The sequence below is a fragment of the Daucus carota genome, chromosome 9 (genome assembly GCF_001625215.2).
Source record: "Daucus carota subsp. sativus chromosome 9, DH1 v3.0, whole genome shotgun sequence".
Lineage (NCBI taxonomy): Eukaryota > Viridiplantae > Streptophyta > Magnoliopsida > Apiales > Apiaceae > Daucus > Daucus carota.
In genome coordinates, this window is record NC_030389.2 from 40,856,004 (window position 1) to 40,881,521 (window position 25,518).

General features: G+C 34.8%; 3 protein-coding genes and 1 long non-coding RNA gene across 4 annotated transcripts; 3 read left to right on the forward strand and 1 right to left on the reverse strand.

Moving 5' to 3' along the window:
- Positions 1–2,585: 2,585 nt before the first annotated feature.
- On the forward strand, positions 2,586–4,179 carry LOC108201639 (probable cyclic nucleotide-gated ion channel 20, chloroplastic; the record flags this gene model as incomplete). Its single annotated transcript, XM_017369926.2, has 1 exon — positions 2,586–4,179. A coding segment is annotated over one exon (1,329 nt), but the record flags the coding sequence as incomplete, so codon positions are not given.
- Positions 4,180–5,684: 1,505 nt separating this feature from the next.
- On the forward strand, positions 5,685–7,790 carry LOC108202132 (probable cyclic nucleotide-gated ion channel 20, chloroplastic). Its single transcript, XM_017370514.2, has one exon. The coding sequence runs from the start codon at positions 5,797–5,799 to the stop codon at positions 7,558–7,560; it is 1,764 nt and encodes a 587-aa protein (XP_017226003.2). The 5' UTR covers positions 5,685–5,796; the 3' UTR covers positions 7,561–7,790.
- Positions 7,791–7,901: 111 nt separating this feature from the next.
- LOC108201640 (DNA (cytosine-5)-methyltransferase 1A-like) lies at positions 7,902–14,386 on the forward strand. Its single transcript, XM_064085471.1, has 10 exons — positions 7,902–8,031; positions 10,603–10,640; positions 10,745–10,919; positions 11,812–11,888; positions 11,983–12,100; positions 12,512–12,535; positions 13,312–13,423; positions 13,500–13,647; positions 13,733–13,930; positions 14,024–14,386. Exons 1-10 carry the CDS (start codon positions 7,902–7,904, stop codon positions 14,222–14,224), a joined length of 1,221 nt encoding a protein of 406 aa, XP_063941541.1. The 3' UTR covers positions 14,225–14,386.
- A 1,795-nt stretch (positions 14,387–16,181) lies between these two features.
- Positions 16,182–24,328, reverse strand: LOC108200904 (uncharacterized). The gene is made up of 6 exons (XR_001802859.2): positions 23,281–24,328; positions 21,577–21,693; positions 20,285–20,364; positions 18,113–18,216; positions 17,594–17,751; positions 16,182–16,435 (listed from the first exon to the last, which is right to left on the reverse strand). It is a non-coding gene; the product is annotated as an uncharacterized LOC108200904 (long non-coding RNA).
- Positions 24,329–25,518: the final 1,190 nt, after the last annotated feature.

A 25,518-nucleotide genomic window follows, 5' to 3' on the forward strand; every position in this document is an offset into this window, starting at 1 on the left:
CTAGAGCCGACCAAATTGGCGGTTCAAGCCGTGCCGTGCCGGCTACCCGGCATAGGCGTTTCTCGTTCCGCCCAGGCACGGAACCAGCACAGCTTGCTGTAAAGGCGTGTCGCAACATGCTTGTGAGAAGTAAAACCGTAACCGGCACCGAGGGTTCAACGATCAGGCACACAATTCATGGTTCGGCTCGTGGCACACGAGTTAGCGGCGGGTTAGTGGTTCAACGGGTTCGATGATGAGGCGGTTGTAATTTTATTTTACTTTACTCAAATGTAATTTATATTTAATCGGCGTGTGAAATTACTCTTTTATCCCTGCTTTTGTTAACTTTAACCGTCAATTAAAGGGAATGTGGTCAAAAGGATACAAATCGAAGCGCTTTTTAAATTTTAGAGTGCATACTACCACAAAAAATTGTTTTAGACCAAATCGAAAAACGCCTAAACTTAAGGGGTGCAAAGTGTAAATCGCTCTACTATTATCAATATCAAGTCCATGAATATTTAATGTCTCTATCAGTTCATCAAACAATCCAATGTCCTCATGTGTTGCAGACTTCTAAAAGCTCAAAAAAATTAATCAATAATAAATATATGTATGTACTTGTATATATCATGGTCGTTAAATATTTTTAATGTACTCAGGATAATAATGCTGGCCTAAGCTTAAATGTGACCTAACATAAATAACTACACAAAATGCTGATATAAAAGTAAAAGTTGGAGTCAATGATCATGCAGCAGCTTAGATACATTAGTTCACAAGAATCTTATCAATTATAGAGTGGGTGAATTAATATATTATTTACTGCTTGCTCTCCGGCTCCTATGTGATAAAAAAAAAGAAAGAAGAACTCTGAGTAATAGTCAAGTACTATAGATTAGTTGAAGCTTCATGGAAATTTCTTTGGGTATGAAAGACATATATAAATAAACTTGTCACAGGTAGGCATGCTCTTCAAAATAGACTTGTCACCCAATTTTTTTTGGGATGATTTGATAATCCTCCGCCTTTAGAACATCTTTAATGATGCTCTTAATTGACTTTTTTTAAAAAAATAATATGATATATAACTCCTATTAAGTTAATATATTATATATCCTTACAAAAAAAAAGTTAATATATTATATATAAATAATTCCAACCCTACTCTTTATATATGTTCTTTATGAGTAAAGTTCTATGAAGTCCACATTTATACTGGAGTATTGGAGTACACATTCTTCAAAATTAGATAAAGTATAATCAAATAGTTCCAATCTTAAATGTTTTTGTTCTACAATATTCTTAAACATCCGAAAACACGAAGTTTATGTTTAATAACGTAATCAATATGCATAACAAGTACTTTTACGAATCGCAGGACCTATGTTCTACAATATAATTAATAAGCAGAACAATTATCTTAATGATCATTTAAAGTTAAAGGATGCTAATGATTAATTGATAATGAGGTTTAAGATGACCTATAATGACAAATTAAATAAAAAAATTGATATTGAAAGTTATTATTTATGATATAATATATAAATTATGATTGGTACTCCAATACTCCAACATAAATGTGTACTCCATGGAACCTAACTCCGTTCTTTATTTGTATTTTATTATTATTTGAGAGAAAAGTCGGAGAGAATTGAGAGAAAAGTTGGAGAGAAGTAAGAAGAAGTCAATATTATGGGGCCGGTTGGGTAAATTTAAAAAAAAGTGTTTCTTACTTACAGTAAAGAAGTGGACTAGAAATGAGAAGTAAATTAAGACTTATAAGTGATATAAATGCTTGAGAATAAAGTAGAAGTTCTGAAACGGAAGCTAGTATTCTCAGCTTTTTATAAGTGTGTCTCGCTCTTTACACGAGTCAAGAAAAGCAGAAGTCGGCTTCTCGGCAAAAAAACCACAAACCTTGTTTGCCAAACAGGCAGTATATTCATTGATAATAAGTTTAAAGCACCTGGAGCTGTTTAAAGATAGCAAATAGATAAAACTCTTAAACACAGTTAAGGAACTTAGAGATGATGATCTCACACAACCACTTTAAAAATTAGAGAAAGTGACAGCAAGTAAAGCTTTAAAGATGGCCTTTGCTACAAGACTTTATATAAAAAGCACGATTCCTCGCTATAACATTCGAGCTTGTAAGTTGAATATGAATGGCCTTAATGCATCTGCAGCCATAGCCATACCAGCAAGCTCTCAACCCTCCAATAATCAAACATTCCCCAATAATATTCAGCCTAACAGATTTCATGCACTACGTCGAAGAATTGATTTAGAGGTCATGAATCCATATTCTAGGTGTGGTCGGATTTGGAGGAAATTCATCATCTCCTTCTTTATATCTGTATTTCTCTTACAAACTCTGAGCATCTTTTTGCAGTATGTGAAGCAGGATAAAAATTGCATAGCTCAAATCGACAGTAGATTAGAAGGCATATCGCAGATCCTGCTAAAGTTGAGTAATATCATATTTATATTGCACATAATCATTAAGTTTAGGACGGCCTATGTCGATCCTAAATCTAGACTTCTAGTTTACGAACCGAAAAAAGTAATTCTTAATTATATTCGTCTAGACTTTTTGATCGATTTTTTTTTTCATATTACCACTTGCCCGAGAATCTGTGGAAGCCGCACTTGTGGGGACCAGATTGTCTGTTGAGACAATTGGGGCTTTTTTATTTTTGCAGACTCTTGCTGTGTTGTGGAGACTGCTATCTTTCTTTGCTGAGCCATCTGTTGGCGCCTTCTTTGAGTCATGGTCATCGAAATTTGTTGCCAATCTTGTCGCATTTTTTCTTTTTAGTCATGTGGTTGGGGGATTTTGGTATTACTTCGCATCAAATAGGGTAGAACGATGTCTTGAAGAAGCCTGTGGCGAGCCTTGGTGCTTTGATTATATATCATGTGAGCCTGCAAATTATAATCCCAACTTCAGAATTAATCTAACGTTATTGAGTAAGTGGAAGAACAACAAGAATGCTACGGCTTGTTTTGGTCCAGATGGTTACAACTATGGAATTTATGTTCAGGCTGTCAGTCTGATGGAAAATTCTAATATGCCGGTGCGATATATATATTCACTGTCTTGGGGTTTCCAGCAAATAAGTACTCTGGCCGGAAATCAAACTCCATCTGTCTTCGTCGTTGAAGTGCTCTTCACTATGTTTATCACTGCTATGGGTCTTCTGCTGTTTTCTTTTCTCATTGGAAATATACAGAGGTTTCTCCAAGCTCGGGGAAGCAGGAGTTTTGAAAATTCTCTAAGGGGCTCTGACATTGAGCAATGGATGAGCCATCGCCAATTGCCAGACGATCTTAAAGCAAAAATCCGTGAATCAGAACGATATAATTGGCTGGCCACCAGAGGTCTGAATGAATTGATGCTATTAGAGAATCTACCAGAAGACCTTCAAAGAGATATACGCCGACATCTCTTTAAATTTGAAAATAAACTCCCCATTGTTGCCTCAATGGACGAGTCCATCTTAGATGCCATCAGGGAAAGAATGAAACACAACACATATATTGAGGGAAGTAGAGTTTTAGTCCGTGGAGGTCTCATGGATAAGATGGTTTACATTGTTCAGGGGAAGCTTGAGAGTACTAGCGAAGGTGAGACTGTAGTTCCTTTGTCTGAGGGGGATGTCTGCGGCGCAGAACTTATTACATTGTGCCTAGAGCATTATGTTCTGAATAGAGATGGAGATAAATTCAGAATTCCAGCAGGGAAATTGGTGAGCAAGAGGACGGTCCGATGCTTAACAAATGTAGAAGCATTTACACTTAGAGCTGCAGACCTGGAGGATGTCTTCAGTTTGTACTCTGGGCTTCTCATACAAAATCCTCTTGTTCAAGGTGCCATTACCAAGGAATCGCTTCATCCAAAGAGTCTTTTGCGCAGTAGATCATATTAAACTTGCACGAAGATGTTAGAGTACACATCTGTTCATTTCAGACCAGCTACTGCAGCGACCTTGAATGATTTCTAGTGCATCTTTTTATTATGTAATTTTTATTTCCACTTGCAATGTGTTTCCTGTGCAGCTCTTTTTATTTCTTGTGTAGGCTTTATGTATCCAGTGGTTGTTCTCCAATCTCCAAGCTAAAGAAAACTGTTATTTCTTTGGTGTGAAACTTGCACATATATAAAACAGGCTTTCTCTTCAAAGAACATCATATAGATTATATACATGCACATTCACACAGGTGGAGAATAAAATGCAGCCCTAGTTGGAAGATGAAGATAACTACTCAAATACAAATAAATATTGAATTTAAGGGGCCGTTTGGGTAAATTTAAAAAAAGTGTTTCTTTCCTAAAGTAAAGAAGTGGACTTGAAGTGAGAAGTAAATTAAGACCTATAAGTTATTATACTGTTTGGGAAAAAAGTGGAAGTCCTGAAATAAAAGCTAGCAATGTGTTATACCTGAAAGGGAGTGAGTATACCTTATATAGGTATACGAACTAATGCTGTGCAGCCTTTCCTCGGGTTCGTAGAATCGGGTTTCCCGTTTACCCACAACGGAGGAGCCGCCCCCGCCCCCACCAGGCAGGCGGCCACGGGTCATAACGCACTGTGAAATCCCGTTATACTAGTTTCGTTTGGTCGTTATTATGCAGCTGGCTCATTAGTGGGTTGAATTCCTGCTATTGGGAGTTCTGCATTAAAGTAGACGTACGAAACGAAAGAAGAGACGTTTCTCGCTCGGCATTACAGGACGCTTACCTAGCCAACGCTCAGATCCGGAGGTTCGGGACAAATCCAGGAAAAACATGGAGAGAGCAGGGGACATATTTGTCCCCACTAACTAATTACGACCACCGAACAAACTTGGTTGACGAATTACAGGTTAGGATAACGAAGTTGAAACGTGGAACTTGAGCGGGGCTTAATTATCTCTTAACCTTGCTATGTTAGGCTCTTTAACCTCAGCTTCTTATAAGTACTGAATTTCTACACAAACAGGTTCACAAAAGTAGAAACCGACTTCTTATCAAAAAAAGCCAGAAGTAGCCATTACCAAACATGCACTAAATTACTATTATAATGCAAATAACCTCAATATAAAAGGTATGGAACAAAAATATATAAGATATATTGAAAAAATAAGTTAAAACAAACGTACTTTGCACGGGTTAAAAAACTAGTTAAAATAATAGAAGATTAAGAAAGTACTTACTGGTTACTGCATAAAGCAAAATATTACTGTATTTAGCAGCACCCGGCCTATATCATTTACTGCTTGCTCTCCAAGACTCCAAGTGATAGAAATCTGTCATCAATTATAGATTAATAAGTTGAAGCTTCATGGAAATTTCTTTGGTATGAAAGACATATAAACTAGTATTATGTCGGCTATGCAGGGCTTTTCTACAATAAATAATATTGATAATAATAGTATGTCTTAAGATCATAATATCATATTATAAATTCATATTCAATAAAAAACAAAGACTATAAAGATAACTCAAAGTCTCAAACCCTTTATATTTCATATTACACGATGTGGACATTCATCAAAAAACTTTTTATATTTACTTTTGAGAATACCTTAAATTATCCCAGGAAGACTTCAGAATAGACTCGTCACGTAAATTTCTTTGGGATGTTTTAATAATACAACGCGGTTTAGTCTTTACACAACCAGTTTGACAATAAATTAGCAATATTTCTATAATATACAGAGAAGAAAGTGGCAGCAGGTAAAGCTTTAAAGATGGCCTTTGCTACAAGAGTTTGTATAAAAAGCAAGCCAAGCTTCCTGGCTATAAAATTTGAGCTTGTAACTTGAAATATGAATGGCCTTAACGAATCAGCCTTAGCCATAGCCATACCAGCAAGCTCTCAACCCTCCGAAAATCAAACATTCCCCAATAATATTCAGCCAAAAAGACTTCATGCACTACTTCGAATAATATTTTTAAGGGTCATGAATCCATATTCTAGGTGTGGTCAGATTTGGAGGAAATTCGTCATCTCCTTCTTTATATTTGCATTTCTCTTACAAACTCTGGAACCCTTTTTGCAGTACATGAAGCAGGATACAAATTGCATAGCTGAAATCGACAATAGCTTTGTGGACATAGTGCAAATTCTGGTAGACTTGAGCAATTTCATTTTTATATTGCACGTCATCATTAAGTTTAAGACGGCCTATGTCGATCCTGAATCTAGACTTCTAGTTTACGATCCGATAAAAGTAGTTTATTATAGAGGTGTAGACTTATGCATCGATTTCCTTTTTATATTACCAGATAGCCGAGAATTGGTGCAAGACATACTCTCTGAGATCGAATTGTCTGCTGAGGCAATTGGGGTTTTTTCATTTTTCATGTATCTTGCTGTGTTGTGGAGACTATCTGTCTTTGCTGAGCCATCTGTGGGCGCCTTCTTTGAGTCATGGTCATCGAAATTTGTTGTCAATCTTGTTGCATTTCTTCTTTTTAGTCATGTGGTTGGGATGTTTTGGTATTTCTTTGCATCACTTAGGGTAGAACAATGTCTTGAAGAAGCTTGTGGCGAGCCTTGGTGCTCTGATTATATATCATGTGAGCCTGCAGATTATAATCCGGACTTCATATTTAATCTAACGTTATTGAGTAAGTGGAAGAACAACAAGAATGCTATGGCTTGTTTTGGTCCAGACGGTTACAACTATGGAATTTATGTTCAGGCTGTCGGTCTGATGAAAAATTCTACTATGCCAATGCGATATATATATTCACTGTCTTGGGGTTTTCAGCAAATAAGTACTCTGGATGGAAATCAAACTCCATCTGTCTTTGTCGTAGAAGTTCTCTTCTCTACGTTTATCACTGCTATGGGTGCTTTGCTGTTTTCTTTTCTCATTGGAAATATACAGAGGTTTCTCCAAGCTCAGGGAAGCAGGAGTTTTGAAAATTCTCTAAGGGGCTCTGACATTGAGCAATGGATGAGCCATCGCCAATTGCCAGACGATCTTAAATCAAAAATCCGTGATTCAGAACGATATAATTGGCTGGCGACCAGAGGTCTGAATGAACTGATGCTATTGGAGAATCTACCAGAAGACCTTCAAAGAGATATACGTCGACATCTCTTCAAATTTGACAAAAAACTCCCCATTGTTGCCTCAATGGACGAGTCCATCTTAGATGCCATCAGGGAAAGAATGAAACACAACACATATATTGAGGGAAGTAGAGTTTTAGTCCGTGGAGGTCTCATGGATAAGATGGTTTACATTGTTCAGGGGAAGCTTGAGAGTACTAGCGAAGGTGAGACTGTAGTTCCTTTGTCTGAGGGGGATGTCTGCGGCGCAGAACTTATTACATTGTGCCTAGAGCATTATGTTCTGAATAGAGATGGAGATAAATTCACAATTCCAGCAGGGAAACTGGTGAGCAAGAGGACGGTCCGATGCTTAACAAATGTAGAAGCATTTACACTTAGAGCTGCAGACCTGGAGGATGTCTTCAGTTTGTACTCTGGGCTTCTCATACAAAATCCTCTTGTTCAAGGTGCCATTACCAAGGAATCACTTTATCCAAAGAGTCTTTTGCGCAGTAGATCATATTAAACTTGCACGAAGGTGTTGGAACAACCGAAGAAGTGACCGAAAGAAATTTACGTCGTTCTGTTCATTTCAGACCTGCTACTGCAGCGACCTAGAATAATTTCTAGTGCATCTTTAATTATGTAATTTTAATTTTTACTTGCAGTGTGTTTCCGGTGCAACTCTTTTTATTTCTTGTATAGGCTCTACGTATCCACTGCTCATCAATCATAGTCTTCATAATTTCTTTGGGATGGAACTTGCACATATGTTAATAGGCCTTCACTTCAAAACACAGAAGATAATAAAATTCCAACGAAAACATCATATGAATGACATTGATGAGTTTATTGTGTGGGCTACAGATGATAAGGGGAGTCAATATTGTTCATGGTTCCACTTACACTTCAAAGGAACCGTCTATGGAAAACTCAAATACCGCACGACAGGATCCATATTGTGATACCCTTTCAAGGGAAAATGATGCTTGTAGAGGTAAATTTTGTTATGCTTTAGCTTCAAAGTACTGGGACAAAGGAGTTGTGACAAGGGTTGTGAACACATAATGACCTCAATGATATTTTGTTGAGTAGCCATATTTGGAAGGATTGGAAACTCTAGTTGATGTCGAGAATGTTGGATCACAGAAAATGTTGGCGAAGGGGAGGACTTGAGATATGGTGATCTTTAGGCTTTTTTCTAGAGCCGACCAAACTGGCGGTTTGAGCCCAGGAGCGGCAATATCAGACACGACCCGAGCCCGACTCGAACCCGCAACCCGATATACTGAGACAAAATCCGAAAGTAACCCGAAAATCACCCGATTGACACGAAACGGACCCGAAACGATCCAAAATTAGAATTTCGTTTCTAATAACTTCAATTTTAAGTTTTATTTAATTTTAAGTGATTTACCCGAAATCGACCCGAAATCAACCCGATTGCTGACACGAACACGACCCGTTACCCGAAATTGCCGCCCCTATTCGAGCCGTGCCGTGCACCTGGAATCTAGTTATTTTCAATCCTACTTCAATATCCTGGATCATCAACATCAAAGGAATAATTATTCTCATCACCTAAGTTTTCGTTCTCTTCCTCACTTCCACTATAATCTTCTAGCTCCCATTATAATTATGATTCTCATTTACATTTTGATTCCTATTTTCACCATTCACAAATTGGCTTTAAACTACAGTAGCATTCAAATTACCCTTAATACTATGCTCAATATCCATTTCATCAACAACCACATGCATGCTCTCTACTATATTTTTTTTGACATATACTTGTTTAGAGAACTTACCTGAGTCTTCTGAAGAGCTTCTTTTCTCTTATCTTCTCACCTCCACTCTTGCATTTTCTTGTAGTAGTCCATGTTCTTCATGTGATATATGAAAATGGAATGAGTACAATGTATTTTATACATTTTGATGGAGTGATGCTATAAATAAGAAACCTAAATTTTTTTACCTCTTCTTTCTTAATCCGGCCTTTAATTTTATCGAATGAATACTGTTCTAGATTTTCTCAGAGTATCAGATCCTCCCAATTTCCCTGTCCCTTTATTTTTATGTTCTAATTTTATCTTTTTAGAGCAAGTCTAAGAGTGTCCTAGTTGATGCCTTAAATCTATACTATACTATAATAAGCCAACATGGGTATAATTTGTAGTCCCACTTTTTGTTCTTATTTTTTCGTTTGGTTTCGTCTGGTATCGCTTGGTTAAGTTTTTTTTTATCAAATACTTAATAATCGTGTCCTATTAAAATTCTATCTCCCGTTGATATTGATTTCACAAACAAAAACAAATACTTCGCATAACATAGGCTCTCACCATCGCCCTGTGTCTCTCTCAATCTCGGCGAGCTCCGTAGCTTGACATTAAGGGCGAATATCTATTTTACCTCATGTTCTGCTTTTTATTACATCTCTCAAGAGCACTGCTTAATTCATCTCCCTGAAGGTATGTTCAGTATACATATTTATGAATATGAGTTCTCTATGTTCTGAATGACTATCTTTCTTTGTTATACATTTTTTCTTTATCTTAAATTCCCTAATTTAGTTGCTTATAGCTGTTGTGTAATTGTTATTAGTGCAGAGAATGATGTTAAGCTATCGGAGATGGTATAATTTAGTTTGATAATTTTTATATTGTGATTCGTATTTGGCCCGCCTCCAGTATGGTGTTCAGAGTGAGAGTATGGGGTTATTGGGATATATCGAAATGTGTTCGTGGTTTGTTGATTACGCTATTTGTATGTGAGTCGTAGTTGAATTTTGTAATTCCGTATACTGTACTGTGTTTTGTCTTTGGACGGCTTCAATTTGATGGTATGTGTGTTTGTGTGTGTTAGGATTTTAGATTTTAAGTATTTGCATGAAGAGGTTTAAGGATCTGAACCCATGAACTTGTCATTTTTTATACCTATATAATTGCTTAATTTAACTGCACCTATGAGGTTTGGTGAGAAGTTTGTGGTGTTGATTAGTCCATTGTGTTTTACAATGTGCAAGTAGTTTTCAAGCTCGAATGGCTTATTATTTGTTCCTTCAGTTTTTGTATGTTTAGTTGTCTAGCAAATGATTATGATCACAACCATGGTAGCTATGATCTTGGTTCTACATGTCTCTTCCTTTGCCTACATCAAATAAGCAGAATTATATGTTGCACTTATTCCAATTAATCTAATAAGATAATATGATCAGCTGGTATTTAACAAGTGAGTTGCTTCTGGATTGAATATTATTATCGCTTAGTGCTGTAGTAGCTGATAGGCAACTCTGTCAAGACAAGTGTAATAGGGGCAGCATTTCTATGGTTGGAGTCAGCTGAATAATATGTTATGTAGGTGGATCAGATAGTCACACTTTTAGTCGTTGAAAGTCAATATTCAAAGACACAGTTATTCCTTTCGGCTATGATTTCATTTAGAAATTTGACTTTATTTTGGTGGTAATCCAAATTGGTTCTCTGCTTTTATAGCTTTTAATGAGTACTGAGTGACCTGTTTATTAGTTTTTTTTTTTTTTGCGAACTGACCAATCTATTGATTGATGCAGTTGAGAGTCATTTTAGCCCTGATAAACGGATTGAACAGGTAATTAAGATGCACACCTGCATCTTCTTTTCACTTGTATAGTTTTAACTTTTATCTGAAATGTTTATTGTTCCTTATTGATACTTCTAAGTTTTTGCTGTCAGATATTGCAACCTAAAGAGGATAAGGTTGTATCAGCGAGTTCTCTAAATACAACCATTGCTGGGCCGCCAAGCATTATAACAGGCCCGCCAGAAATCTTGGCTTCGAGTGGAGCACTTGCCACATCCTACCAGCCGAATGCATATGCTCCGCTAGAACAAAGTTTCCACTATGGAGGTTATATATCTAGTCAGTCCGCATTATGCTTTAAATAAAATGAGTAGATAAATCCCAACCATTTGTAATTACTTGATAATTTGTCCTAGAATTCTATTAGGTAATTATTCAAAGTTCTATGGAAAAGAAAGAGTCAGATTGGAGTTATATCGTATCTTGACCTTTGTCTGACTGCAAGCTAAATGGAAAGGTTCTCGAGATTGGTAGTACTAGGGGCTTGATATGCTGCTCTATGTATCATCTTTTAAGCAGTAGTGATTGAATTGTTGTGAAAACGAGCAACTATTGTTGTATTAGCTGACATACTAAAAAAGTTCCGATCATAATACTATATGTTGGCCAAATGTTTGCATTGCTATTCGATGAATTCCATTAATTTCTTCATGCTATTTTTAGTTTTAAAATATGACCTGGTTTGAGATTTGAAGTAGTTGGAGGGTGGTTGTGTGAATGAGTAGTACCATGTGTGGTTATTTTGAGCAAGAGAATGAGTATATGAAGGTGGTGATAAATTTTGTGTTGCAAGTAAATGCAATTTGTTCAAGATGTTTTGTGGAAGGAGAGTCGGCTTTGAAAGGTTTCTGATTTAATTGAGCTGGCTTGGTTAGCAACCACTGATTACTAATATTGACAGCTCCAAAATTTTTATGCCAATGCAGAACTTTCTCGTGTTTGATGATTTCTACTAATGTCTAATAGGCATGCTGACTTGAAACTAACTTCTTCGACTATATGTAGCGAAATTGGCATTGGATTTAGTTTACTCTCCTGCTAATTTAGTTAGCAATTCCTTGCATGCCATTTTCATATTGCTTTTGGTTAATATATTGCTTACCTAACTAAGCTTCTCTTTGATCTTATTATTTATCTCCTTTGTTTGTTCATGCTTCAGGTTACGAGAACAATGCTGGTAACTGGGGGGAGTATCCTAACTATGTGAACTCAAACAACTTGCAGATAATACCTCCAGTGAGTAAAGCTTATTCAAACAATATAATTTATTTATTTTTTAAGTTTATTGCCTTTGGATCAACTCACTAGATGTTCTTCTGATCAATCATAGGCTATGTTCAACGATAAATCCTCACTCTTTTATCCTTCCGGCTATAGCTTTGATACGCAAATGGCCTATGGCCAGTTTCCTCCTCTGGCCAGCCCAATGTCCCCATTTTTGGCTGATGGTCAGCTGTACTCTCCACATCAAATACCCATGTTGTATTGTGATTTATTTATATCTTTATATAATTTGCGCTGCTTATGTATACCACTTTGTAAACACACTTCTGTGATTTTTTAATAGTTGTCATCGAACATCAAGCTGAGGTATTCAACTGTTAAGGGTGCATACTTCTGCACTGTTCTGGTTCTATCATTGCCATTACCAGACCGAGCCCTTATACTGCTACTTCCTCTTATGTCGTTTGTTCAGTTCAGAGTATATTTCGGCCTCCATTGAATATAATAATAACACCTGTTTAGTTGCAGGACTGCCAGAGGTCACAAGTATCGTTGAGCTGTCATTTTGGTATGTGAAAGCCCATGAATGTTCAGAACAAGTTTCAATGGAGGAATTTGCAATTGTTCTTGCTAAGCACTTTACATCTTTTTATCAATAGGTAAATTTACCGAAAAAATATTTTAAATTTCTTTGCATTGCTTACACTGAAGTTGCAATAAAACTATTATTAATAACATATATTAATATTGAAAAATACTTACAGATAGATTATAAAAATATATATTATTTTTACCAATTACAATATATAAATAAATATTATAAAAGATAAATCTCTAAAAAAATATAATCAATTTGTGAATAATTTTATCAAAGTTTAGTACATTATCATATAATATCCCTTATAAAATATATAATGAAGTGAACCATTATCTAACCCTTTTTAACTCTATATTTTTTCTTACAAATCAAGATATATGAAATACGAAAAATATAGTTTAAAATTCAAAAAATAATTATCATATATTAATATTATAAAAATATTTACATATAGATAATAAAAAAATATTATTTATACTACCGATTTATAATATAAAAAATATCATAAGAGCTAAATTTTTAAGAGAAAATATGTCAATCAGTTACTATAGTTTAATCAAATTTCAAATTATTATTACTAAAACGTTAATAAAATAATATTAAAATTTAAATTATAAATAATAAATAATAAATTTTGAACTATATATTAGCCCGTGCTTTGTTGGTTGTGGAGGCCTGTCAGAAGGGTTGCAACATGTATCCCTCCCCCTCTCTCCCTGTGTGCGGGCGCGCGTGTGTTATTAAGTACACATTTAAGTGTGACAATGCAAGTTGTGAAGTATAGCCTCTTTCACAAACTAAACTAAGGCTGACTATAAGCTAATTTCAAAATTGCAGGTGTCTGTAGAACGAAGTGGGCAATTGAATATGAAGAGCCTGTGGGAGATGCGTTCAAATTCAATCATCCAGACACAACAATGTTCATCAATAATTGCAATGTGATTTTAAAGTAGGCATTAATTTATCAACATGGTTTCTCTCTTTTGTTATTAGAAACTAGTCTTCATAAGTTTTTTTTGATGCAGGGCCATCATGGATAAGAGTGGAGATGCAGATGACTGCCTTTTAACACCAGAGGCAGTAGATTTAGCTTCTAAATTAAGTGAGGAGGAACTAAAGAATTTGCCACTGCCAGGACAGGTTGATTTTATCAATGGAGGCCCCTCTTGTCAGGTTTGTGAAGTTTTTTGCCTTCTCAGAAAAGTGTATAAGTTACTTGTATTGATTCACATGGACATGTACTTGCTGCAAATTGCAGGGATACTCTGGAATGCATAGATTTAACCAGAGCTTTTGGAGTAAAGTACTATGCGAGATGATTTTAGCATTCTTATCATTTGCGGATTATTATCGACCAAAGTATTTTCTTCTTGAGAATGTGAGGAATTTTGTGTCCTTCAACAAGGGACAAACATTCCGTCTAGCTATTGTTTCACTTCTTGAAATGGGTTACCAGGTGAAAATTAGCATATAAGTTCATAAATGTTAATATGCCAGTGCGACCCTTTTTTAGATGTATAAATATCTGAGTGATCCCTTTTCTACTCAGGTTCGGTTTGGTATACTTGAAGCTGGAGCATTTAGAAGCGTGCATTTGTATGGGTCTCCTGAAGAAACTCTCCTCGAGTGGCCAGAACCGATGCATGCCTTCTCTGCACCAGAGCTAAAAGTTGCATTATCCGGAAACAAGAATTATGCTGCTGTCCGGAGTACTCAAGCTGGAGTACCATTCAGAGCTATCACTTTATAATCTTGCATGCTTTATAGCTGAATCGAGGAAGCTTGCATTTATATGGATTTACTTTATAATCTTGCTTATGAACATTTATTGTGTATCTGGTAGATAACCAGTCCGATTATATCAACATCAGACAACTAATGCAAAATTAAGTTCTCAACAAATCCACACTTTAACCCTCATTTTGTTGTTTCCTATATATTCCATCACTGCCTCATTCCTTTAATGTTCTTGAAATATGTATTTCAACCTCTGCAAGTCCAATAAAATGATGGATGTCTAATACCAACCATGTCCTGCAACAACCTGCTGTTGAAGCGGGTCAAGTATTCACTATTGTTTAATCAGATTTCACACCTATATCCTTTCTTGCATTATATGATTATTATCTTTGCATTATATGATTATTATCTTTGGAAACTAACTGTCACCTCTATTACAAATTATATTTTAAGTCTAATGTTTGCAATCTCAACTGGACATTCTATGAACAGGTTTTTGGTACCTAACAAGTGTGCAAGCTCTATTTTTCATTAGAAGTATTTGTTTTTAGATAATTGTCTTCAGTTTTGAACATACACTTTCGTCAATCAAATCTAAAACATAAACATTAAATAAATTAACTTATTTTGTGTGACTAATTAATTTATAATTACTACAAATTTTATCTCAAATATCTAATAACATTAAAGAATTATGAAAAATAAAGACGCCCGTGCTTTGCACGGGTTTTAGGCTAGTATAATATAAAAAATTAACTAACTTCAACTCCAACAATGTGCCTTATCCTCATTACATATTTAATATTTTATTATTAAAAGTTTTTTTTCATCATTAAAGGACAATAAAAAGAAGAGAGAGAAAGAGAGGGTGGGTAATATTTTACAATAAAATATAGGATAGGGCAAGCAAAGATGTTCCTCAAAAATAAGGCTCGAAGAGCTTGTCCTAGTGTCCTAGTGAAAGCCCTAAATATAATATAAAATATTATGTCCTAGTGATTTAGGACATGTTTTACCAAATTGTACTCCAACAATGTGCCTTATTCTCACAATATGTATAATATTTTATTATTAAAAACTCTCTTTCATCATTAAAGCATAACATAAAAGTAGAGAGAGAAAGAGAGTGTTCATGAGAATTTATAATAAAAAATAAGATAGGGCAAGGAGAGATGTGCCCTAAAAATAGGGCTTGAGGAGTTTGTCCTAGTGATATAAGGCATCACTAGGACACTGTTGGATCAAATTTTTTCATCAATTGCCCTAAATTATAACTTAGGACATGATATAGGGCATCTCTTGGACTTGCTAGTACCTGTTTAATTTAATCAAATAAAAGTTATGAAATTAATAGGATGTTTTAGGAAGATAAATAAAATAAACTTGCGTGGAAGCCCGTGCGTGGCACGGGCACCGCCGTATAAATTCATGTGTCTTTGAGTTTATAAATTCGTGTGACTGAGAATAACAACATCTGGTCGATGTGTCCTTTTCCGCTTTATGAATTTGACAATGGATGTGGTTTTGATTATTTGCCCTTTAGTGGCACGTGTCCATGTTTCGAGTAAGACTTCTCACCGCTTTCTTAGCTGATTATATTTGTAGTATAACTAATAAAAAAAATTGTGTTTATTTTCCATCCCTTGATGAGTACTATATTGCTGATGATGGTAAATATATTAAAAGTAATGTAAATAAATGTTGAAGCCAGTTATTTCTAAGTGAACATGACCGTGTAGAATTTGTAATAATATAAATGACCTAAAACATGCAAGCGAAGTAAATGGATGTATGGCTAAAACAAGATATGACAGGTGAATAATAGATGATCTAGTGTAGTGTTTAGTAGGTTGTCGGAAAAACTCAATTTAGCTTTTGTTTTTTTTTGATATCTTTGTGTCGTTCGTGTTGCTGGATGATGCCTGTCCTGTTTGGCTGCATGACTTAATATGATACACGGTATAATCTTCGTAACCACACACAACGTTCCATAACATAGGGTATTTCAACAATGTTGGTACCCGGCGTAAGAACAAAAGTAGTAAGCGGTAAGTAAATGGTACAATTGATATGTATTTTATTGATGTCAATGAAATGTCTATTACTTCGGGAATTTCATTGAGAATTTTGTCCACTGGTACGGCGATGATCTCTTACGCCTTTATTGAAGAGGGTGAAAGTTGTTTTCGCCGTGGCGTCCTCCACCCGCATGGTCATGTACCTGTATATAGTGCATAAAATAGAAGAACAATATTAAGAGTGTTCTTAAATGGGTTAAATGGCGTTTTGGTCACTCAACTGACCGGAAATTTACAATTGGATCATTCAACTCAAAAAGCTGTCAGTCACATCATTATACTCTTAAAAATTTTCATTCAGGTCACTGGCCGTTACACTCTGTTAAAAATTTGACGGAAAGCTGACTAAGCGTCATGACTTGGCTTAAATAAATCCAGCGTGGCATGTACAGTCAGCTAAAGTAGCATTTTCATCACTCAACTGACTACAAACTTGCAATCCGGTCATCAAACTCAAAAAACTTTCATTTAGATCACTTATCATAATATCCTTTAAAAATTGAAAAAAGAAAGAATTAAAAGCTATCATGCTGTCCTTTTTTTTTCTCCCTTAAAAATTTCAAAACTTATTAACAAATGAAACAGATACAAAAAAAAAAAAAATCAATAGTTTGACCCACAAAAACTTAATCTTTGTTTATCACTTATCATTTTATATATCTTAAGGCCATTTTGGAAAAACTTCAAACTTATGAATCTATTGTCATTTTTAATATCTTTTGGTCATTGTGGAAAAATCCATCAAAACTTTAATGAATTTTTCCAAAATGGCTTCAAGATATATACAACGATAAGAGATAAACAAAGATTAAGTTTTTGTGGGTGAAGCTATTGCTTTTATGTGTGTGTATTTGTTTCATTTGTTAATAAGTTTCGAAATTTTCAAGGGAGAAAAAAAAGTGCTGCATGATAGCTTTTAATTCTTTTTTTTTTTCAATTTTTAACGGATATTATGATAAGTGACCTAAATGAAAATTTTTTGAGTTTGATGATCTGATTGCAAGTTTGTAGTCAGTTGAGTGACCAAAATGCCACTTCAGCTGACTATACATGCCACGGTGGATTTATTTAAGCCAAGTCACGACACTTAGTCATCTTTCCGTCAAATTTTTAATGGAGTGTAACGGCCAGTGACCTGAATGAAACTTTTTAAGAGCATAATGATGTGACTGACAGCTTTTTGAGTTGGATGACCCAATTGCAAGTTTCCAGTCAGTTGAGTGACCAAAACGCCATTTAACCCGTTCTTAAATGCTTGTATGCTTGATATTCATGTTAATGAATGACAAGGATGATAATACCGTGGCTTGAAGTCTGGCGCTTCCTTTAAGTAATGTGTGTAGTAATAATTTCTATCAATAGTTTTTACTTTACGTGAGCATCGGGGGCCACAACTGTAGTACCACCCCTCGCCTTCCATTATTGCCACTATTGTGGCCTCACATGTATGGCGGAGTACCTGAAAGTTACGCTGGGTATGGTCACATTTAGGTTGTAGGTATGCACATTTATAGGTAAGATTGATAATTATTTATGTAGTATGTAATACAACAGGGATAATGCAGATGAGAATAAGATGAGATTGTACATTTGCGCATAACAGCTTGTGGCTGCAAGGTTTTGATAATTGGCAAAATCATTATAGGCTCTTTAAAAGATTAAATATTTCGTAATTGCATGGCCTGTGATAATTCTATATAAGATTGGAAAAAGTGGGGATGCACATAATTCTATAACTTAAGATGGACAAGCACAAAAATCTCACGAGGACATAATCTGCACACTGCCAAAAAATTGAGACAGATATGAAGAATGCTTACCAATGTAATTAAGAACCTAAAGTTTGCCGACAGATTAAAGAACCGAAGCGCTATACTTTCATGTTGCAATCACCTCCTGTGCACCGCTTAGTGAGTGTGCCTGCCTAAAAAAATATAAATAAAAGTAGCAATCTGTTCAATATGACTTATTTACTTTTAATATAACATCAGAAAATCAACAAAACAATCTGTTCAACCTGAAATTTAATATTCCAAAGAATAGAAGTAGACACCGCACTGATTCGAGAGTACACATTCCCATTTCAACCAATTTAAGCAATTAAATTAAAATCCTAAATGTCATAAATAATGCAATCCACAAATACCATTAACCAACGTAAATGAAGGAGCCAAAAAAGAGAAAATACGGGAATAAATCATGCAATTACCCGTGATACCCATAGTCATTCAATCACCCATAGAATTCATATGTTCATCGACACTAACCGGACATCTCTACACCACCTGCAACTATTTTTGATCCTCAAACTCCAGATTTGAAACCACGCAAATTAAACCTATCACACTCTCGATATCCTTTTTTTTGATTCTACGAAAGCAAAAACAAACACAAGCAGTGCAAAAAGTGGGAACATGCAAGAATTCGTCTTAATCTTATAAGTTTATATCGCACCCAATATATTTATATGAGGCTTTAGTAAGATATATTGTATTATTTATAAAGATTTTAATAATAATCATTGCGTAGTAAATATCCATTGGGCCTGTTTGGAAGTTAGCGGATTGATAAAAAGTTAGAGGTTTGTCTCAAATCAGAGGTTTGACCATGTAAATCCTCTAATGGGAGTGTTTGGTTGTAAGCTTATTGAATTAGTGGTTTGGTCCCAATCCGCTAATTTTGAAAAAAGCTAGTTTGAGGAGCTTTTTCAATTAGAGGTTTGGGACAAAATTATAAAATTACTATTTTATCCTCCCATCAATTAAAGCCACTTACCCTCCAGCCGCTCTACAGGTGAGATTTGTTTGGTATCTCGTTGTTTTATCTGTACTCTAATTCCTTATGAATCTGGGACCGTGTCCATGCCGTGGCTAAAGAAAAAATGCATATATCTTTAGCGGTAGTAAGAAAATGCGTATATTTATAGTGAGGTCTCAAGCTTATTTTTTGGAGCAATTTATATATTGGCTGAGTGTTGGTGAATGCAAAATGATGATAAGATTTTTTGGAATATTTTGGGAGAATTTTAAATAAAAAAATTGAGTTCCACTTAAAATTTTTAAAGTTGGTATCAATGTTCATACATTAAACGAAACGAAGGATTGTTATTTAATTTTAGTATATCTAAGTAGCTATCAACTAACCGTTATTTACCAAACACTTTTATACAAACAGCTAATTGAATCAATTAGTCAAAACAGCTAATTGAATCAGCTAGTCAAAACAGCTGATTCAAACCGCTACAGCTAACCGCTAACAGCTAATTCCCAAACAGGGCCATTATATTTAAGTATAATCATATTAAACTTAGATATTTAATTTTTCATACACATTACATTTAAAACATTGACTATATTATATAGTTAACATAAAAATTAAGTTATCAATCATTAAATTTAGATAAAATATATTTTTATCATACTTAGTAACTGAATATATCATATTTGTACCATTTATTATTCGTATATGCAACGTCGAACATGATTTCACTTCTACCTTTTCAAAATAGTCTAATTTCAATTCATCTAAAAAATAATAATTTATTATCTCTAAAATTCCTAAGTAAATTATATATATATATATATATATATATATATATATATATAATTAATCTTGATTTACATAGTATACAATTGTGTTTTTTTTTGTCATAAGTATACAATTGTCTTGTCTCCTCTTATAATATAATTATTTTATGCTTTACTTAGAAAAACTTATATAATTTGTTAAATTTTAATTTTAATATAGTACTGATATCAATTTATATTCCAAATTACAAATAAAAATATTAATTTTATAAATAATAAGACATTATTAATATAATATTGACATATAATATTATACATTAAGTATTTAATAAATATTTTATTTATAATTAATTTTCATATTATATAACAATATTTTTGTTAAAACCGTGCATGTGCGGCGCGGGGCTAATCTAATATAACATTATAAATAGCCGTGCAATTACAAACCAAGAAAAATGCTTATACCTAGTTGCTTGTTTTTCTTTGAACATTTGATCATTGACCTTCAACTTTGATTCTCCCAATAATACCGCAGGAACAAAAACCTGTAAGAAGTAGGCAAGGCATCATTTACCAAAAAAAAAAAAAAAGAGATAAAGTTGTATTAAAGGGTGTGAGAAAAGATAAACTTTATATCAAAGGTTTACAGAAATGCTGAAAATATATGACAGAAAATAGTCCTTATTTTGTTATGAAACTAATATTGTGACCTCTTTCTTTGTGAGATTAGGGAGGCAGCATGCAGATGTTTCAAGTTTTATCCACCTAATATACAACTTTGGACAAGCGTCTTGTTGCACAAGTAAATGGACCTCAGGAAAATAAAATGTCAGAGAAACAACTTTCAGTCACAACTTCCGGTCAGTAGAACACTTGTAGTCATTTTTAAAAATCTCTGTATTGCCAATGGTTAACATAAATGGAACAAAAATTGCGATAGAAAAGAATCAGAGGGAAAAGAATGCTACTTGAAACAACACAGAATGTGAACAGAAGCATAGTGTAAGTTGTTGTACTATGAGTAATTGTGAAAAAATGACATGAATGTTAATAAAATAGCATAAACATACCAAACTACTGCGAAATTAAATAGACAATGATAAATACCCTTAAATTGATTAATATATGCAAAAAAAGAATTGAGATATTATTCTGAATTACTTTCACGTGCCATTAGTCTGCTGAAATACACAAAAACCAGCTATTAATCATACAATTAAATAAATAGTGAAATAATAATCAGGCATAACTCTACATATAGTAACAGTTAAGATGAAAAATGATGTATGTATGTGTGTATATACAAACACTGCGAAAAGAAGATATAATTACCCAAACTAAAAAATGGAAACAACGCTTGATACCGGAATTAGAGAAATGGGAGGGTTTGGAGCAGCGCTAGGTTTGCAACAAAGATATATGTATATAAAGTTTGCTGAGCAGGCGAGCAGCCATTTAGTAAAAAAGAATTTAAATGGCTCAAGACGTGAATGCTTAGCTCGAATAAATTGTCTACAGAATTTTCAACTTATCCATCTATATGTGGGTACTAATGTAGTCACTGAGGTTTGTAAAAAATTTAGGACAACCATGACACTACTGACACTGAAAAGCAAAACCCCTGTGCTGGTTTAAATGCTATATTTTTATTTGTTCTACAATTCCATATGACATATGTTCTGGCTGGGAAGCATTAGCCCTCCTTTGTAATAATGTAATAATAGAATTCTTGGGATTTTGTTACATTTAAAACATACTTTATGGACGAGAAGCATTAGCCCTCTGCCTTGATAACCTTCTACGCTCCAGCACCTCCTCGGTAACAGGAACCGAAGGACGTCCCCTCTTCCTGGCTGGAACATTCCCTTGATTAACTGTAATGCGCATTGCGCACACACAGTAATTAAAACATTTTAGCCTTGTAATATTCAAGCACTTAATGAAGAACACAACGATCTCAGTGCATATTATGTACATTTCTTGGCATCCTAAGAAATTCCATAAATTTATCATGGTATGCAATATGTCTCAGCCGTGATGGTAACATACAATAACCTAACAATACAAAGCTAAAATTCACATAATTAATTAAGATGATATTTGTAATACATACTTATCAGCATAAGAAAATCAGAATTTATCATGCAACACAGCTAAATCACACTTTTTCTCTACATAACAAATCAGGCGACCTCTCCATAACCTGTGTCTGTTCGAATTTCACAAGCTTCTGCTATCAAAGCACTTTATGAAACATAGACCCCAGATTATTAGCTAGATAATGCCATGATTTATAAATTGAGATCAATATGCACTAAGCAGAAGTCGGGTTTGTCATTGTGTATGCGAGATGTGGTATTTACAGTTGATTCCTTGTCAGGTTGCTGCGTCCAAGAAGAGACATTATGCTGCCTGAATGATTCTATGATTTACACGAGGTCAGCCAGGCAACCAAGTATGGCTAACCCCGAGCAAATGAAGCTACAAATTTACAAAGCTATTAACAGGATTAATTGATAAACCCATTGCACCACATACCTGCCTGCTCACGGGTGTACCCATTTTCCGCGGTGTTATTATCTATCATATGCAATTAAGCAAAGAGATTAAAATTTTAAAATACCAATGAAACGACGCCATTACTAAACTAATATTTTTTATATAACCCTCTCAAAGACAAGCTATTCCACCCAATTCCTACGTATCATGCAACCTGCTTACCAAACTAATTGATGAATGTATTTGGGCCACAAATAATTTCATTCATGGGACATGGCTCGTGCCAAGTGTGAAGCTGCAGGTGTGCCAATTCACAGCACAGGGAACATACAATGGCCTAAAGAACCCATGCAATGTTAACCAAAGCTGAGCACAACCTATGCATAGTAAGTAGTAACGCACTTAAAAGGCATGCAGTACCTTTTAATTTTACAAGGCAACCATTACCATCCCAAATAAAATAATGATAAAAACAGAGGCCTTGTTACATCCCTGCACTAACATGTAAAATCTTTATAAACCTTTCACAAAAAGACAAAGTCTTCATAATCTCACAATCTTTGTATATAGGACAATACCATCAATGCTCATTTTCTTGCCCTTTTTTCAAAGGCAATGCTCAGTTAATTGATGCAAAAAGAAAAATTCTTGATCAAAAACCTACAGAAAATCACTTGTTCTGGGCCATTAAAAGAGGTGCAAGGGGTGTTTTGGGTTCATAGCTTCGTGGAAGATTAAGTTCGTTCCAGTTCTATCAACTGTCAGAGTGTTCAATGTTTGCCAAGAACATGGACAAACACATGACACAACTACTCTATAAATATCAAACAATTGTACACAAAGTTGCAGTGACAATTTGCAAAGCATTGTCCCTTAACAGAACACAATTGCAAACACACGCCTATATACACAAGTCCACACACATAATCACAATCCACACATTTTTCTGGTTCGACTCTTACCGATTGCGTCGCCTCCGAGCAGGCCGTCCATATCCTCCCCTATGATTCTCCGGCGCCAGGCCCCCATCTCCCAATTTCCAAAGAGCTACGCAGAAAGCTGGCAAGTATACAAATGACAACGGTTCCGAGTTCTGACAAACCAACACAAAATGGTATCGCTCACTCCTGTTGGGATAAATCAATTCCGTCTTTACACAAATCGGAGAAACAGTCAGAGGTCACTAAGAAATCCAAGAGCCGATGGCATTGTAGAAATTATGTGTAAACTGAGGTTATATGTGTAATTTCACTGGTGTTTTTTTTGCCCCTGGTCCTCTTTTAATATATAGAAGTAGATAGATTTAGGGCTTAAGTAAAAAACGTAAATATTAAATATATACAGTAATAAATTAAATAATCTTGTAAAAAAATAAAATAAATGATTGAATATTATATATTTATTTTTCAAGCAAAAACATGAACTAAAAAGAGAAATTAAGAGATAATACACACATATAGACCTATAAAAAATTCGGAAGCCCTACACATGATCGAGGGGATTGATTGATCCCTGCTCTTTCCAACCCATTACAGTAGTTGGTAATTTATACGAAGGTGAACGGAAAAAAGGGTGATAGAAAACAAGGCCGGCGGTGACTGAAAAGTGATTGAACGAGGGAAATCTTTAACATCTTTTCTTGTTCCGACAATGTGTGGACACATTTTTCTTGGAATGTACCAAGATGACGCGGAACTGTTACTGTTTAGCCTGCTCAACTGTCCCCTTCTCAGATTAAAGTGGGAGGCGTTTATCATGTAAAAGCATGTCCCGTTGTCTCATTCCTCCTGCCTAGCAACTCCTTCAGCAAAGAATCCTTTCTTTCTCAGCTATTTCTCAAGTCTTCCTACAAGTAAAGTCTTCCTTTGATACCTGAGCTATCACTCAAAATACCTTCAGACTTGTAACTTAAGCTGCTGTGATTGTGACAACCAATAATCACATCCAGGTAAGCTCGATGCTCTCTATTGATCAAACATTCCCCAATAGTAATCACATTTGTATTCTGGGAACACATTTTTTCTTTTTTATATCTTGATAGTTTTCAAATAAATTAAAATGTTCAAGAATTAATAAAAGAGTCCACACCCTGGATTCTTAACGTATTTGTACTCATTTCAAGAGATTCGTCGTAAATAGTGTCGTTTGCCGTAAGACCCAGGCTTTTAAGCTCGGTTTCTAAAGTCTGAAGCACTTATTTGTATCGTTCGTGTAAAAAGTCAAGAAGTACTAGTTTTTGTTTCATGACTTCTACTTCTTTTCCAAACAGTTTAATAACTTATAAGTTTTAACTTGTTTTTAACTTCTACTTAATTTTTTACTATTAAAAAAAACAATTATTTTATAAGATCATCCAAACGGCCCCTAAATTTAAAAAAAGTTATTTGTTTAAGGTAAAGGAGGGGATAATAGGTGATAAGTGTGTAATAATTAATAAGTTGCTAAAGTGTTTTTTTTTGTTGACAAAATGCAAATTCACTCCATTAAATTAAAACAAGTCTAGTCGGGACAGATACTCAACTGACAATGCAATCAGGTTAATAAACAATAAAACGAGCTAAACAAATAGCCACATTGTTTCCAGACTGCTTAACACAATGAATCCAATGATTCTTGAAATTGAAAATGAATACAAAGGCTTCTCGAGTAATCCAGCCTACATCAATCCCGAAAATGGTAGCTTCACAATTGACCTTCACAATAGCTCCATGGCTGTTGCGGTGTTCAGACGACTCAGTTGTAAAAACTAGGCAATGAGGAACAAGAATCCTCGAATAATGAACAACTATAATTTGTGAAAGGTGAACACATGCGATCACCACCGTTCCAAGCATACCCCAACTATCTACATGCCGGGAGCCAGCTATAGACATGCCGAAAGTATTAATGATGCGATAAACCAGATCTTCCAAAACTCCATCCCAATCATTCTCATTGATAATGCAGGAAGACATAACAACCACAAATATAACACCCAGAAATTGGGTACTAAATCAACACACGCCAAAAGGCGAGACGGAAAAACACAATCGGACCTTTGATTTCAAAAGATCTGATATTCTGAAAACAATCAAGTCCAAGCTCAAATCCGAAACAGATCTGAAAATAAAACTCGATTGGAATCTTCGAGGTTTAAGCAACACTCGATTTTATTGAAAAACAAAAAATAGGTAAATAGTGGAGAAGATGGGAGAGCGAAA

Coding starts and splice junctions, on each gene's coding strand:
- LOC108202132 (XM_017370514.2), top strand. CDS start 5,797: ATGAATGGCCTTAACGAATCAGCCTTAGCCATAGCCATACCAGCAAGC.
- LOC108201640 (XM_064085471.1), top strand. CDS start 7,902: ATGATAAGGGGAGTCAATATTGTTCATGGTTCCACTTACACTTCAAAG. Junction 10,920..11,811: donor ACAAAGTTTCCACTATGGAG/GTTATATATCTA, acceptor TTCATGCTTCAG/GTTACGAGAACAATGCTGGT. Junction 12,536..13,311: donor TTACATCTTTTTATCAATAG/GTAAATTTACCG, acceptor TCAAAATTGCAG/GTGTCTGTAGAACGAAGTGG.